The sequence below is a fragment of the Pantherophis guttatus genome, chromosome 10 (genome assembly GCF_059756535.1).
Source record: "Pantherophis guttatus breed Tessera chromosome 10, ASM5975653v1, whole genome shotgun sequence".
Classification (NCBI taxonomy): domain Eukaryota; kingdom Metazoa; phylum Chordata; class Lepidosauria; order Squamata; family Colubridae; genus Pantherophis; species Pantherophis guttatus.
The window spans coordinates 29,024,553-29,037,501 of record NC_142072.1 but is presented as its reverse complement, the minus strand read 5'-3'; the positions used below and the strand labels follow the sequence as shown (position 1 = coordinate 29,037,501).

At 47.0% G+C, this 12,949-nt stretch overlaps 1 protein-coding gene across 1 annotated transcript in view; it reads left to right on the top strand.

Moving 5' to 3' along the window:
* The window catches only part of CSF3R (colony stimulating factor 3 receptor), a 72,351-nt gene that overhangs the window by 7,864 nt on the left and 51,538 nt on the right, over positions 1-12,949 (top strand). The window contains exons 6-9 of the mRNA XM_034413167.3: positions 700-854; positions 1,156-1,306; positions 1,912-1,988; positions 2,711-2,924. Coding sequence (XP_034269058.3) covers positions 700-854; positions 1,156-1,306; positions 1,912-1,988; positions 2,711-2,924 — 597 coding nt within the window. The remainder of the gene's footprint in view (positions 1-699; positions 855-1,155; positions 1,307-1,911; positions 1,989-2,710; positions 2,925-12,949) is intronic.

The following is a 12,949-nucleotide window of genomic DNA, read 5'->3' as shown; positions in this document are numbered from 1 at the left end:
CGTCTCTCTTCTCATCCAAGAGGCTTTTTGTGTGAGAAGCAAACTTCTTCAAGGAAAAACAAAGAAAGTCCAGTTGCCTTTTGAAAAAGCACTTCTGGGATGCCCAGGGAGAGAGACTCCATCCTCCCTGCTCTCCAGCCAATCAAAAAAAAAAAGCCCCACCTTTGGGAAGGAAGAAGGTGGACTGATCGTTAGTGTCCTCTTTTCTGTCTATCCTGGCATCTCATATCAATATCAAACAACGACACTTTTTTGAATGGCACACAGCTTTTTTGGGTGGTACATTCTTCATCCTCTAAAGAAGAGTGGAACTTCATTTAAAGCAAGACTTGGAGCAGGAACAGGACATGTTCAGTCCCATTTATGGTTTCCAAAGGTCAAGGTGGGGAGAAAATCTGTTCCAAATCACCCTAAAGAGCCAAGATCTCATTTTTGATGGACATTCCTTTGAAGGCCACCAAAGGTATCATTGGTGCGGATGCCTGCCAGGCAACTGGCACAACTTTTTCAGCCCCTGGGAGAAGCCCTTCCCTTCCTCTCCAATGATCTTTCCTGTTGCTGTTTGCCTTTTAATTTTATTGTTTAGGGTGGTGATTTGACTCTTCTTGCTACCTACCCTTGGGATAGCTTTGGAGGTTGGCATTAAGATACTTTAAAGGAAGTACAAAGCTCTCTCTCACCTCAGTTTGTTCCTTCCAGCCTGGCTGGAGCCCCCGACCATCCGGGACATCAGGCCCCTCTCTGAGGAGAGCGACTGCATGGTGGTCAAATGGGAGGCAGGAAAGGACAGCAAACTCATGGAACAGGCCTGTGACCTGCGCTACCAGATGGAAGACAGCCTGGAGTGGATCCTTGTGAGTCCCTCTTTGCCTTGATAACAGAATGGCTTCGTTTGGTAGGATCCCTCTGTGGGGAACAGTCAAGGCTCCTCTGGCATGGCTTCCCCTTCTGCCCCTGTCCCCAAGCCCTCTGCTTCAGACTTTGGGCCCTTTCTGGTAGCCACCCATAAGACCTCGGCCCTGTTCTCTTCAAAGGCCTTTTTACTCAAAGCATTTCTGGCCTCTTCCTGTACGCTGGAGGGTCCTGTGGGCTGGGGGATTCAAGGGAAGGAGCCTTTCCATGGGCCTGCTTCTCCCATTCTCCCATTCGTCCCAGGTTCACAACATTACCACCTCCAGTCGGCAGATCCGGCAGTGCGGCTTCCTCTTTGGCAGCCTCTACTATTTCCAGATGCGCTGCAGGCGCCGGCCTCTCAGCTACTGGAGCAGCTGGAGCCCGACCAAGCTCTTCACTACACACGAGAAAGGTGGGGAAGGGGAAGGGTCCTATGGCTGCCCCCCACAGATAGCCAAGCCCTCTAAGTCACTGGGATAGCCAGGGCATTGGGACAGGTTGGCCTATGCAGGTGGAGGAACTGCTTCCTTTGGCCATATCCAGAGTGCATCGTCCTCAGTGAACTAGAACACAGTATCCAATGAAGGATTGCATCGTATCACACCTGTTTACAATCAAATGCATTTAGTGAAATATGGGGGGGGGAGGGGACTTTCCAAGCAGATGCTTAGGGAGCCCCTGGCTAACGTTAGCTGATCTTGAAAAGTTAGGGTAAGACTAGTTATGCAGCAGAGGGAACCCCAGGATGAGTTAGGAAAATATCTATGGAGATTCTCAATCATCCAGATCACGGCTGTTCCAAAGGTGCTTTTTCCAAAGGATTTCCGTGGATTTTCTCTTCTCCTCCAAGTGCCAGAAGGTAGCTGTGGCAAACGATTTTTGAAGTGTGGCCCCGTGAATGAAGGCAGTGGAGGCTGAGCGAGGCTTCCCCTTCCTGGGCTGCAAAGCTTGGCTGCTTGGAAGGAGAAGGGCCAGAGCCAAATGCCAATGGTGCTGAAGTCTCTTTCTCTCCCACAGCACCTTCAGGAGCGCTCGATGCCTGGTGGAAACTGCGAGAGGCAGAGAAGGGGGCAGAGGTGCAGCTGCTATGGAAGGTAATCAGGTGCCTCACTGGGCAGGACTCAAGGCAACTTTATTCCAGAAACTGCTCTTGGGAGGAGACCATAGCCAGGTGACCCAGCAGGAGCAGGAGGGAGATGGGAATCGTATTAGAGGTGGTCAGTGAACGATTACAACTGAGTGCAAAATTTCTATTGCTAAGCAAAACAGTTGTTAAGTGAGTTTTGTCCCATTTTACAACTTTTCTTGTCACAGTTGTTAAGTAAATAACTGCAGTTATTAAATTCGTAACACAATTGTTAAATGAATCTGGCTTCTCCAATGACTTTCCTTATCAGAAGGTTGCAAAGGGTGATCACGTGACCCTGGGACACTGCGACCGTCATAAAGACATGCCGGTTGCCAAGAGTCTCAATTTACAACCTGCAATGCTCATGAAAAACAGTCATAAGTTTTTCAGTGCCGTTGTAACTTTGAATAGTCAGTAAGCAAATGATTGTAAATCAAGGACTATCTGTATTGCATTAGTCCATTTCTAATCTTGGTTCATACAAACAAATTAGTCAAATGTCCTGAACTCGCAAAACCTACTTAGCCACAAAAGGACTGGCTGCAGTGAAAACAAAGGTTAGTGTGTTGTACAAATGCTCTAAACTCTAAACTCTTTTGCTACTCTGACGGTGCTGTGTGAATGCAGGCAATACGGGCTGCAGGTTTCATGTGCTGCATTTCCACCTGCCTTGATCTTGTTCTACAGCCGATGAAGCCACAGGAGGCCAATGGCAGAATCCTGGGATACTGGGCAGCACTCAGCACTAGTCAGCACACGGGCAATTCACTCCCTCTGTGTAACACCACCCAGAGGCAATGCACATTCTTGATGCCACCAGGAGCTGAAAGGATTTATCTCTCGGCTTACAACTCCAGAGGTGCATCTCAACCCACAGAAATCTTCTTGCTGGAGAAAAAAGGTAGGAAGTAGATTGACTCAGCATCCCATTTCTGTGAATCTGCTATTCCATTTATTTTATTTTAGGTCTTTTTTTTTTTAAAGGAGGGGGAGAGGGACTGTAACTTTTCTCTCTATTTACAGATTTCATATATATTATTACTCAAATTTTTAATATATTTTAATCAATTTTTACAACCAATTTTCCCTAACATAACTGCAATTTTCATGAATGCCTCCTTTTTGAATGTAGGCATTATTCAAATAATACTTTATTGAATTAGTGAAAATTGTAAAATTTGTAGAAGTGTACATTTTGAAGAATAACTAAATTTCAGATCATATAATGCAGCCTTTCCCAACCAAAGAGATCTCCAGTATTTTTCTCACAGAATTTGTCAGCTGGCAACGCAGCCATGACTGAAAATCCCAGAAGTTGGTCTTGAAGATCGAAGTGCTGAACGAACTGCTTGAATAATCCTTCTTCACCTGTTTTGTTCTGGGGGTTTCAAATTAGGTGCCTGGCTGATGGAATCCAACTCATCGCCTCTGTTAGTGGCCCATTTATTTGAGCAACAGGCTCTAGAAATTCTCTGGCTGGCCTTATTTGTGTCTTTAATTCTTTGTTGTAACCAATGTTTTGTGTGGCCTGTGTCGTTTTGATTGCAGCCCTGGCAGTTACATACAATGTTAGGTTGGGGAGGGGGAGTGCAGTCTTTTGCTTTGCCCAGAGTTTGCAGGGAATTTTGTGGGCCACCTTTGTTCCCCAGTGGGTGGAATAATCTCCTAGTATGTTCTGACACATTTTTTAAATCTATGGCAGCATTAGAAACCTAGAAACAAGGAGAAATTTCCTGACAGTGAGAACAATTAAGTGGAACGGCTTGCCTTCGGAAGTCATGGATGCTCCATCACTGGAGCCTTTTAAGAAGAGACTGAGCAAAATGGTATAGGGTTTCCTGTTTGGACAGGGGGTTGGACTAGAACAGCGGTCAACAACTGGTAGTCCATGAGAAAATTTTGGTGGTCCGCAGAAACATTATTTGCATTTTTTATATTGCACGAAATCAGGGGTGCTCAAACTATGGACCCTGGGCCGGATACGTGCAATGAACGCTTGTGTTACTGCAGAGAGTCTCTCCCTTTGGGGTCTTTTTGTGCAGCTTGGAGGGGGCCAGAAATTTCAACTTGGGGTCTCTTTCAGCCTCCTGGTGCAGGGCTTTGGGCAAAGGCTGAAGGGAAGGGCCACTCGTGGCAAAGAGCCCGAGGGCCTTGTTCCAGTGGGACTGTATCATGGCCTGGAACTGGCTGACCATATCAGCCCACTGAGCCTCCAGGCGCGGGTACATGGCCTTGCACTCCTACAGGTCTTCCCTCTGCTTGGAAAGCCTATGCTTGTAGTCCTCAGTGAGGTGCTTCTGCTGAGCCTCCTTCTCAGTCAGATCCAATTTGAAATGAGCCAGCTGTTTTGCCAACTCTTTCTAGTGGTGGCTCCTTAGCTCCAACAACTGCTTCCTGTTGGGGCCCTAAGGAGCCCAGGTGGGCAGGCGAGGAGGGGCTCGGAGGGGATAGGCAAGTAGAGGCCGATGAGGCAACTCTCGACATGAGTGACATCAAGTTGATCATGCCCACCCAGTCACATGATCACCTAGCCACACCCACCCAGCCGGTCATTAAACAGATTGTATTAGTGGTCCACGGGATTTAAAATTATGAATTTAGTGGTCCCTGAGGTCCGAAAGGTTGGGGAACCCTGGACTAGAAGACCTCCAAGGTCCCTTCCAACTCTCTTTTTCTGTAATCTGTTAGTATAGTAATTCTTTCTGTTCTTTGTTTTGTGTTCTAGTACATTGTTTTATGAAACTGGGAGTGGGATAGGGGGCCTTGGGTGTATTTTGGAGGTAGTTAAATTCAGTCCTTCAAAGCAGGAGTCTCCAACCTTGATAACTTTAGCTATGGCTTGCTGAGGAATTCTGGGAGTTGAAGTCCAGAAGTCTTAAAATTGCCAAAGTTGAAGTCCCCTGCTTCAGAGTGTTCCTGAGCTGTAGGGTGCCCTAGATCTGAGAAGTCTTATTCTCCTCATCCTGTGGGCTGAGGATGATTGCTGCAGATTTTAACATTTGATCAGTGTGTACCAGTTTTCTATAAAGTTGAGTTTGTGCTATGGCATATTTTCTGTCTGGGGATGAAGGTGATGAAAAATGGGAGGGGCAGCCAGGTTTGTTTGTTTTCTCAGTCGCTATGTGAACTTAATCCCTGGGTACTGAGAGCCCTTTTCAATTTGATTTTCTAGGAGGATTAGAATGGCTTAACTTTGTTTTTATTTTTTGTACCTTTAAGTGTGTTGACTACTGGCAACTGCCTGGACAAGTCTCTGCAGTTTTCTTGACAAACTTTTCAAAAGTGTTTTATCATTTATTTTATTTTATTATTTTATTTATTGAATTTGTATATCGCCCTACTCCCGAAGGACTCAGGGCGGTGAACAGCCAGATAAAATACGTATAATACAAATGTTAAGAAAAACATTTTATCATTGCCTTCTCCAAGGGCTTAGAAAGCCTGACTAGACTAAGGTCACCCAGCGGGCTCTATGTCTAAGGCTGAAGAGAACTCAGGGTCCAATCGATTCTAGCTTCATGTTTTCACCACTATACCAAACAGGCTTTCTCTTATTAACACACTTGATCATATTTTGAGTTTGATTCTGGGAAGGACAATCTTCTCAGGAGCATGGCTGCTTCTGCCTAGGATGTCCAGTTGATGAGTATTCTGGTGATCTGTTGGAGTACTCAGTTGTTAAATTGGATGTAGGTAGTGAGGCTTAGACTAATTACAGGTGCATCCAAAGGGATTTTCTCCCTTGGAAGAGTGTGAAACCCACATCCAAAAGATTATGAGGCTAGAGAAATACTTGAGGCAAATCAGAGGGGGTTTTTGGACACGGATGCAATGCTGTTCCTGAGGTTCCCTGAACCCATATTCAGAAGCCACTGAAGAACAGTTGACCAGGATAGAGTTGAGTTGGCTCTGCCCTGCTTTACCAAGTAGTCCCCTACTGCCCCTTGCTGATCAGCTGCTCTTTGAGACAATCCAGGCTGGACCATGGATTTTCTTTCTAGAAACCAAATGGGTTCAAGAGAAAGGATCTGATATAAAAGAAACAGACTCTCTCTGCCCAAAGCAGGCAGAGAAACACCCTGAGCAGCAAGGAAACAAGGAGCCTCTTGCACCAACTTCCGGTGCCCAATAGGCCTTGGACTTATGCTGCCCCCTCTGATCAAACACTTGGCAAAGTATATTGCAGTACCTACGCACATCAAAAGTCCCACAATTCCTTACCAATTAAAGAAGGAGAGACTGGAGGAGCCACAGATGAAGGAAGAGTCAAGAAGAGGCTTTGGTAGAGGTTGGGGACAAGAAGAAGGCAATCCGCTAAGACCTTGGCAGAAAATGTTCATGCCATAGGTAGGTGCAAATGAAAAAAGGGCAAAGGCAAGCAAAGCCTGATTGTCCAGGAGCCTCTCTCTGTGGGGGAGTTTTTCTACCGTGTGCTTTGCAGGAGGAAACAATTGCATAATGCATGAGAAGGAGCAGAAGCAAAACAGGAAGCTCAGCCCTTCTCTTTCGAAACAAGCCGATCTTCCTAGATAGTATGCAGGCTCTTTGTTGTTTGCAAGCTGTGCTTTCTTTCACAGTGGGGAGCTTGCTTTGCCCTGTGTAAGTCTATGCTGGAGCTAAACATGCTCTGCCATCTCCCCATGACATTGCCTTGATCTCCCCACTCATCCATAAGAGAGGCAGCCATTATTCATACTAAAGTAGCATTTTCCCTTTAAGCCAATAGCATCTAACACAAGGGTGGGTTCTAAAATTTTTTACTACCGGTTCTGTGGGCATGGCTTATTTTGTGGGCGTGGCTTGATGGTCATGTGACAATTCTTTAGGATTTAGCAGAGGTACTGGTCTACCAGGCTTTTAACTGGTAGACCAGTAGCCCCAGACCCCCTTGGGATCAACCTGCAGCCCTCCACTGCCTCCTCAGGCGGTGGGGCGTGTGGTGGGGGGATGCTTTTCAAGAAGTCACAAGGAGGGCTGAGAGCTGGTTTCTGTCCCACAAGTAAGACTTGGTCCAGAACCAACCACAACATGAAGGTCTTTTATTTGCTCCCTGTACTCCTTGTCTTTGCATTTTTAACAGGTAATAAATTAAATTTCTGATGACGTAAAAATAGCTCATAACTCATCTTTCTAGACAGCTCTTATCATGTCTAAAAGCAAGATACTCTTCTCCAACTTTTGTCTGGAGTACCATTTAATCCAGAGCCTTTTAATTCCAGAAGTCCAAGTTTAAAGAATGGAATTAAAGCTCCATTTTTTAGCTAAAACTTAATTCACACCTGTTAGTTTTGCTTGAGCAGTGTGAACAATTGACAGTGTGATCCTCCAAAGGTCTGAAAAATATATCATTGATTCTTCTTTGGCATTTAAACTAGATAACCAATGTGAAAAAGTGCATCAAGGAAGGACTGGAAAACCAATTCATACTGAACTGTATTGGGTTTTCTGTTGTTATTTGAATAAAATGAAAAGAAATCAAATAGTGGTACCTAGTGCGGAAAAAGAGACGAAATAATGGGTCATTCTCAACACTTGAATTCTCTACACTTAAAATATCTAGAAATTATTATGGTTAAGTGAGTTTTGCCCCATTTTACGATTTTTCTTGCCATGGTTCAAATCAAAGTTCAAATCAAAGATTTGATAGTTTGAATCAGAGATTTGATAGTTCAAATCAAAGATTTCTGAGACCAATGTTGAATACTTAAATTTCAGTAGTCACCAATTCCAGTCTTAAAATGAGTTTAGAATCAGTGGGAGTCACTGATAACAATGAACTAATTAGCTACTGATAATGAGTCCAGTCCTGCCTTTCTTTTCTTTCTGTCCAAGTTTTGCAAGTACTTTTTCCAGATATATGTTTTATTCCAAAGTATACAAACCATTATTGTTAGGGGAAAAATGGGTCTTCCAAGCAATTTTAAAAGACACTGTCAGAATGACTCTGCCTCCTTATGGCTCCTTGAAAAGCATCCCCCCAAAAAAAGTAAATGAAAAGAATAAGCTTAAAAATCCTAGCCTTTTAAAATTGAAAATTTGGAGAATTGGGAGGATGAATATGAGACACTAAGGGAGATGTTTCAGAAAGTAAGGGAGGCATTTAAGGGAAATAAAGAAGCAGAGAATGCAAAAAAGAGCTTGCAAAAAAAGAAAGAGAAAAGATGAATGAGAAGCAAGAGAAACAAGGAGATAATATTGAAAAGGAAATAATTGAAAAAAAAAGATAAAGATGATTACACTGGGTTCAATAGAAAAAGTGGAATAAGATGAAATATACTGCTAATAATTAAAAAGATGAGGGGAAATTTTGAGAAATATAGTTGATAAATGAAAGAAAGACCAGAGACTCCATAGTGGAAAATATAAAATTGAAAATGAATACAGCAATAGAGAGGGATGAAGGAAGGAGAAGAGAGATGAAAGAAGGCAAGAGAGAGTGGGAAGGAAGAGAAGGGAGGAAGGAAGGGAAGGGAAATTAGAGTAGGAGTGAGGGTAAGAGAGGGAGGAAGAGAGGAGGAGAAGGAGAAAGGAAGAGGAAGTAAGGAGGAGAAGAAGGGGGGAGAGAAAGTAAGAAGGAAAGAAAAGAGAGAGGTGGTAGGTTTGAGGAGAAAGATTGCTGTACAATAAAAAAGATGAAATGGAAGAAAGGCAACCCCAAACAAATATAAAGAGGGGAGGGGGCCTGGTCCAGCTGAGGAGTGCGGTACGGGAGGTGCGGGAATCAGGGTCAAGGAGGGGGTTAGAGCTTGTGTTGTTGATGGAAATTATATCAGTACTGTGGGTGGGAGGGGCAGATATGGCGGGAGCAGGGGGCCATATCATGTTATGGGAGTGCGCGCTCACTGTCTTCGAGCGGTGGTGCGCTCCGGCCTCCAATGCTCCTCTTGTTCCCCAAGTTGCACAGACCCTCAGGCCCTGGGCCTTCGGCTGATGCTATGCAACGCCAGGTCCGTGGTAAATAAAGCCCCCCTCATTTGGAATCTAGTTCAGGAGGGGGGAGCGGACCTGGCGGGTATTACGGAGACCTGGTTGGGCCAGGAGGGGGGGTCCCCTCGTTGAAATGTGCCAACCCAGTTTTCATGCATTTCATCAGCTGAGGTCACAGAGGAGGGGCGGGGTGGTGGTGGTTGTTATTAAAGAGGGTCTTGGTCCGAGGGAGGCCACTGTTCCTCAGATGGCCAGATGTGAGTCCCTCCTTGTGAAGTGGGGTCATGGGTCATGGGGCGCAGATGGGCTTGCTGGTTACCAGGCTCCCTGCCACGTGGTGGCGTCCCTGCCCGAGCTGCTCAACGTTATAGCTGCGGTGGCGGTTGATACTCCTAGGCTTATGGTCATGGGGGATTTTAACCTGCCATCCGTTGGTGAGGCGTTTGAGATGGCTCGGGAGTTCATGGCTTCCATGATGGCCATGGACCTGACCCAGTTAGTTCATGGCCCTACTCACACGGGGGGAAACACGCTGGACCTGGTTTTTGTCTCTGGTCAGTGGTTGAGTGATCTTGAGATAGGGGATATAGTGATCGAGCCCTTGTCATGGTCAGATCGTTCCCTCCTTCACTTTGACCTTCGAACTGCCACACCCCACTGCAGGGAGGTGGAACCGATGAGGTGGTTCCGTCCCAGGCACCTGATGGATCCGGATAGGTTCCAGATGGAGCTTGGGCCATTTCCTGAGGCTCTGGCTCACGGCTCGACTGAAGACCTAGTGGCCGCCTGGGATAGGACGGCCACTGGAGCTTTGGACCAGGTCGTGCCTTTGCGGCCTCTGACCCGGTGCCAGTCTCACCTGGCTCCTTGGTTTACCAAGGAGCTGAGGGAGATGAAGCGCCAGAAAAGACGCCTGGAGAGCAGTTAGAGGGCCAGCCATTCTGAATCCGACCTGGTAAGGTCTTATATTAAGACCTACCTGGTGGCGATAAAAGTGGCAAAGTGTAATTATTTTTCCACTCTTATTGCATCATCAGATAATCGCCCGGCCACCCTGTTTAGGGTGACCTGCTCCCTGCTCCATCAGGAAGCATGGAGGGTAGAGCCAAGGACTTTGTACAGTATCTATATGACAAAATCGCTCAGATTCGGGAACACCTGGACTATGACTGGGTAGATTCAGGGGGGATGATGGAGGCAGATCTTGAGAATATTACCTGGGAAGAGTTTGATTCCATGACTCCTGAAGACGTGGACAGGATACTGGGTAGACTGAGTGCGGCCACATTTTTATTGGACCCGTGTCCCTCCTGGTTGGTGCTGGCCTCCCGGGAGGTTACGCGAGGCTGGCTCCAGGGGATTATTAATGCTTCCTTGAGTGAGGGTGTCTTCCCCACCACCTTGAAGGAGGCGGTGGTGATGCCCCTCCTCAAGAAGCCTTCCCTGGACCCGGCAGTGTTGGCTAATTATCGTCCAGTCTCCAACCTTCACTTTGTTGTGAAGGTTGTTGAGAGTGTGGTAACGCGACAGCTTCCTCAGTACCTGGATGAATCAGCTTATCTAGATCCGTTCCAGTCGGGCTTCAGGTCTGGGTACAGCATGGAGACAGCATTGGTCACATTGGTCAATGATCTCTGGAGGGCTCGGGACAGGAGTTGCTCCTCTGTCCTGGTCCTATTAGACCTCTCAGCGGCTTTTGATACCATCAATCATTATATCATGCTGCACCAGTTGGAAGAGTTAGGGGTGGGGGGCACCGTGTTGCGGTGGTTCTCCTCCTTTCTCTCGGATCGGTCGCAGTCTGTGTTGACAGGGGGGCAGAGGTCGACCCCAAGGCCCCTTGTATGTGGGGTGCCACAGGGGTCAGTCCTCTCACCTCTTCTGTTCAACATTTATGTGAAGCCGCTGGGTGAGATCATCCGTGGTTTCGGGGTGAAGTACCACCAGTACGCTGATGACACTCAGCTGTACATCTCCACCCTGGATCATGCCAATGATGCCCTTGAAGTGATGTCCCGGTGCCTGGAGGCTGTACGGATCTGGATGGGGAGAAACAGACTCAGGCTTAACCCATCCAAGACTGAGTGGCTGTGGTTTCCAACATCCCGATATAGTCAGTTGGTGCCATCACTGACTATTGGGGGTGAGTCGTTGGCCCCCACGGAGAGAGCTCGCAACTTGGGTGTCCTCCTGGACTCACAGCTGTCTTTAGAAGAGCATTTGACGGCTGTGGCCAGGAGGACTTTTTATCAGGTTCGCCTGATCCGCCAGTTGCGTCCCTTTCTGGATCGGGACTCATTACACATGGTCACTCATGCCCTCGTCACTTCCCACCTGGACTACTGTAATGCTCTCTACATGGGGCTCCCCTTGAGGAGCACCCGGAGGCTCCACTGGTCCAGAATGCGGCTGCGCGGGTGGTTACGGAAGCGACGTGGCGCTCCCATGTGACTCCCCTCCTGCGCGAGCTGCACTGGCTCCCGGTGGTCTTCTGGGTGTGCTTCAGATGTATACTATAGGCCAGTGATGGTGAACCTTTTCAGCACCGGGTGCTGAAAAGGGATCGCACACATGTCTGGGCCACAACCTGGAAGAGGAGCAGCCCAGGGCACATGCGTGCACCTGAAAATGAACTTCCGGTTTCAGCAAGCTACTCTTCTGGGTTTCTGGCATGCATGGGCACATGACAATCAGCTGGCTGGTGCACATGATCATGCAGAAAAACAGAAGACCAGCTCTTCTAGTTTCCGGCACTGCCGCGTGCAAAAAGGCCAGCTGATCATCACACATGCAGGCACGCCAGAAACCCAGAAGAGGAACGGGCAACGCTGCACATGCCAGGCAACATGGCTCTGCATATCACTTTGGACACACGTGCCATAGGTTCACCATCATGGCTATAGGCCATCCAACCAAGCAGAAAAAAATAGATGTACTTTTGCCAACCAACTAACAAATATATGTAGGAAACACACTACAATAGTAATGGGGGACTTCAATTACCCTGACATCAATTGGAAGGCTAATTCTGCACCAAGTGAGAAATCGAATAGATGTCAGGAATAGTTGCCTGACAATAGGTTCCTGACCAGTCTAGCTGACAACTTTGTAAGCTTACACTTAGGCAAGAAAAACCAAAAGTACACATATAGACTGAGTGAAACCAGACTTAAGAGCAGTAACTGTGAGAGGGATCTTGGAGTCGTAGTGGACAACCATTAAATATGAGCCAACAGTGTGCAGTGGCAGCCAAAAAGCCAATGAAGTCCTAAATTGCATTAACAGAGGGATATAATCAAGATCAAGTAAGGTACTAAATAATACCACTCTATAAAGCCTTAGTAAAACCACACCTAGAATACTGCATCTAGTTTTGGTCACCATACTATAAAAAAGATGTTGAGACTCTAGAAAGACTGCAGAGAAGAGCAAGTACAACCAAGATGATTAGGGGACTGGAGGCTAAAACATATGAAGGTTACAGGAACTGGGCCTGGCTAGTCTAGTGAAGAGAAGGACCAGGGGAGACATGATAGCAGTCTTCCAATATTTGAGGGCTGCCTTCAGAAGTTGTGGGAACTTCATCAGTGGAAGCTTTTAAGAAGAGACCGGACTGCCATCTGTCAGAAATGGTGTAGGGCAGTGATGGTTAACTTTTTGGCACTGAGTGCTGAAATAGGAGTGTGTGTGCACGTGCGTGCTAGTGCACGCACGCACACCAAACCACCGAAACCCAGAAGAGAGCAGCTGGCCATGCGGTCATGCGCATGATGGAACCCCAAAGAGAGCAGCTGGTCGGCGTGCATGCGCATGACGGAACCCAGAAGTGCAGCTGGCGACGGAGCATGTGCCCACAGAGAGGGCTCTGCTTGCCACCTCTGGACCATGTGCTATAGGTTCGCCATCACGGGTATAGGGTCTCCTGCTTGGGTGAGGTGTTGGACTCAATGACCTACACGGTTCCTTCCAACTCTGTTAATCTGTTAATTCTGTTAAATC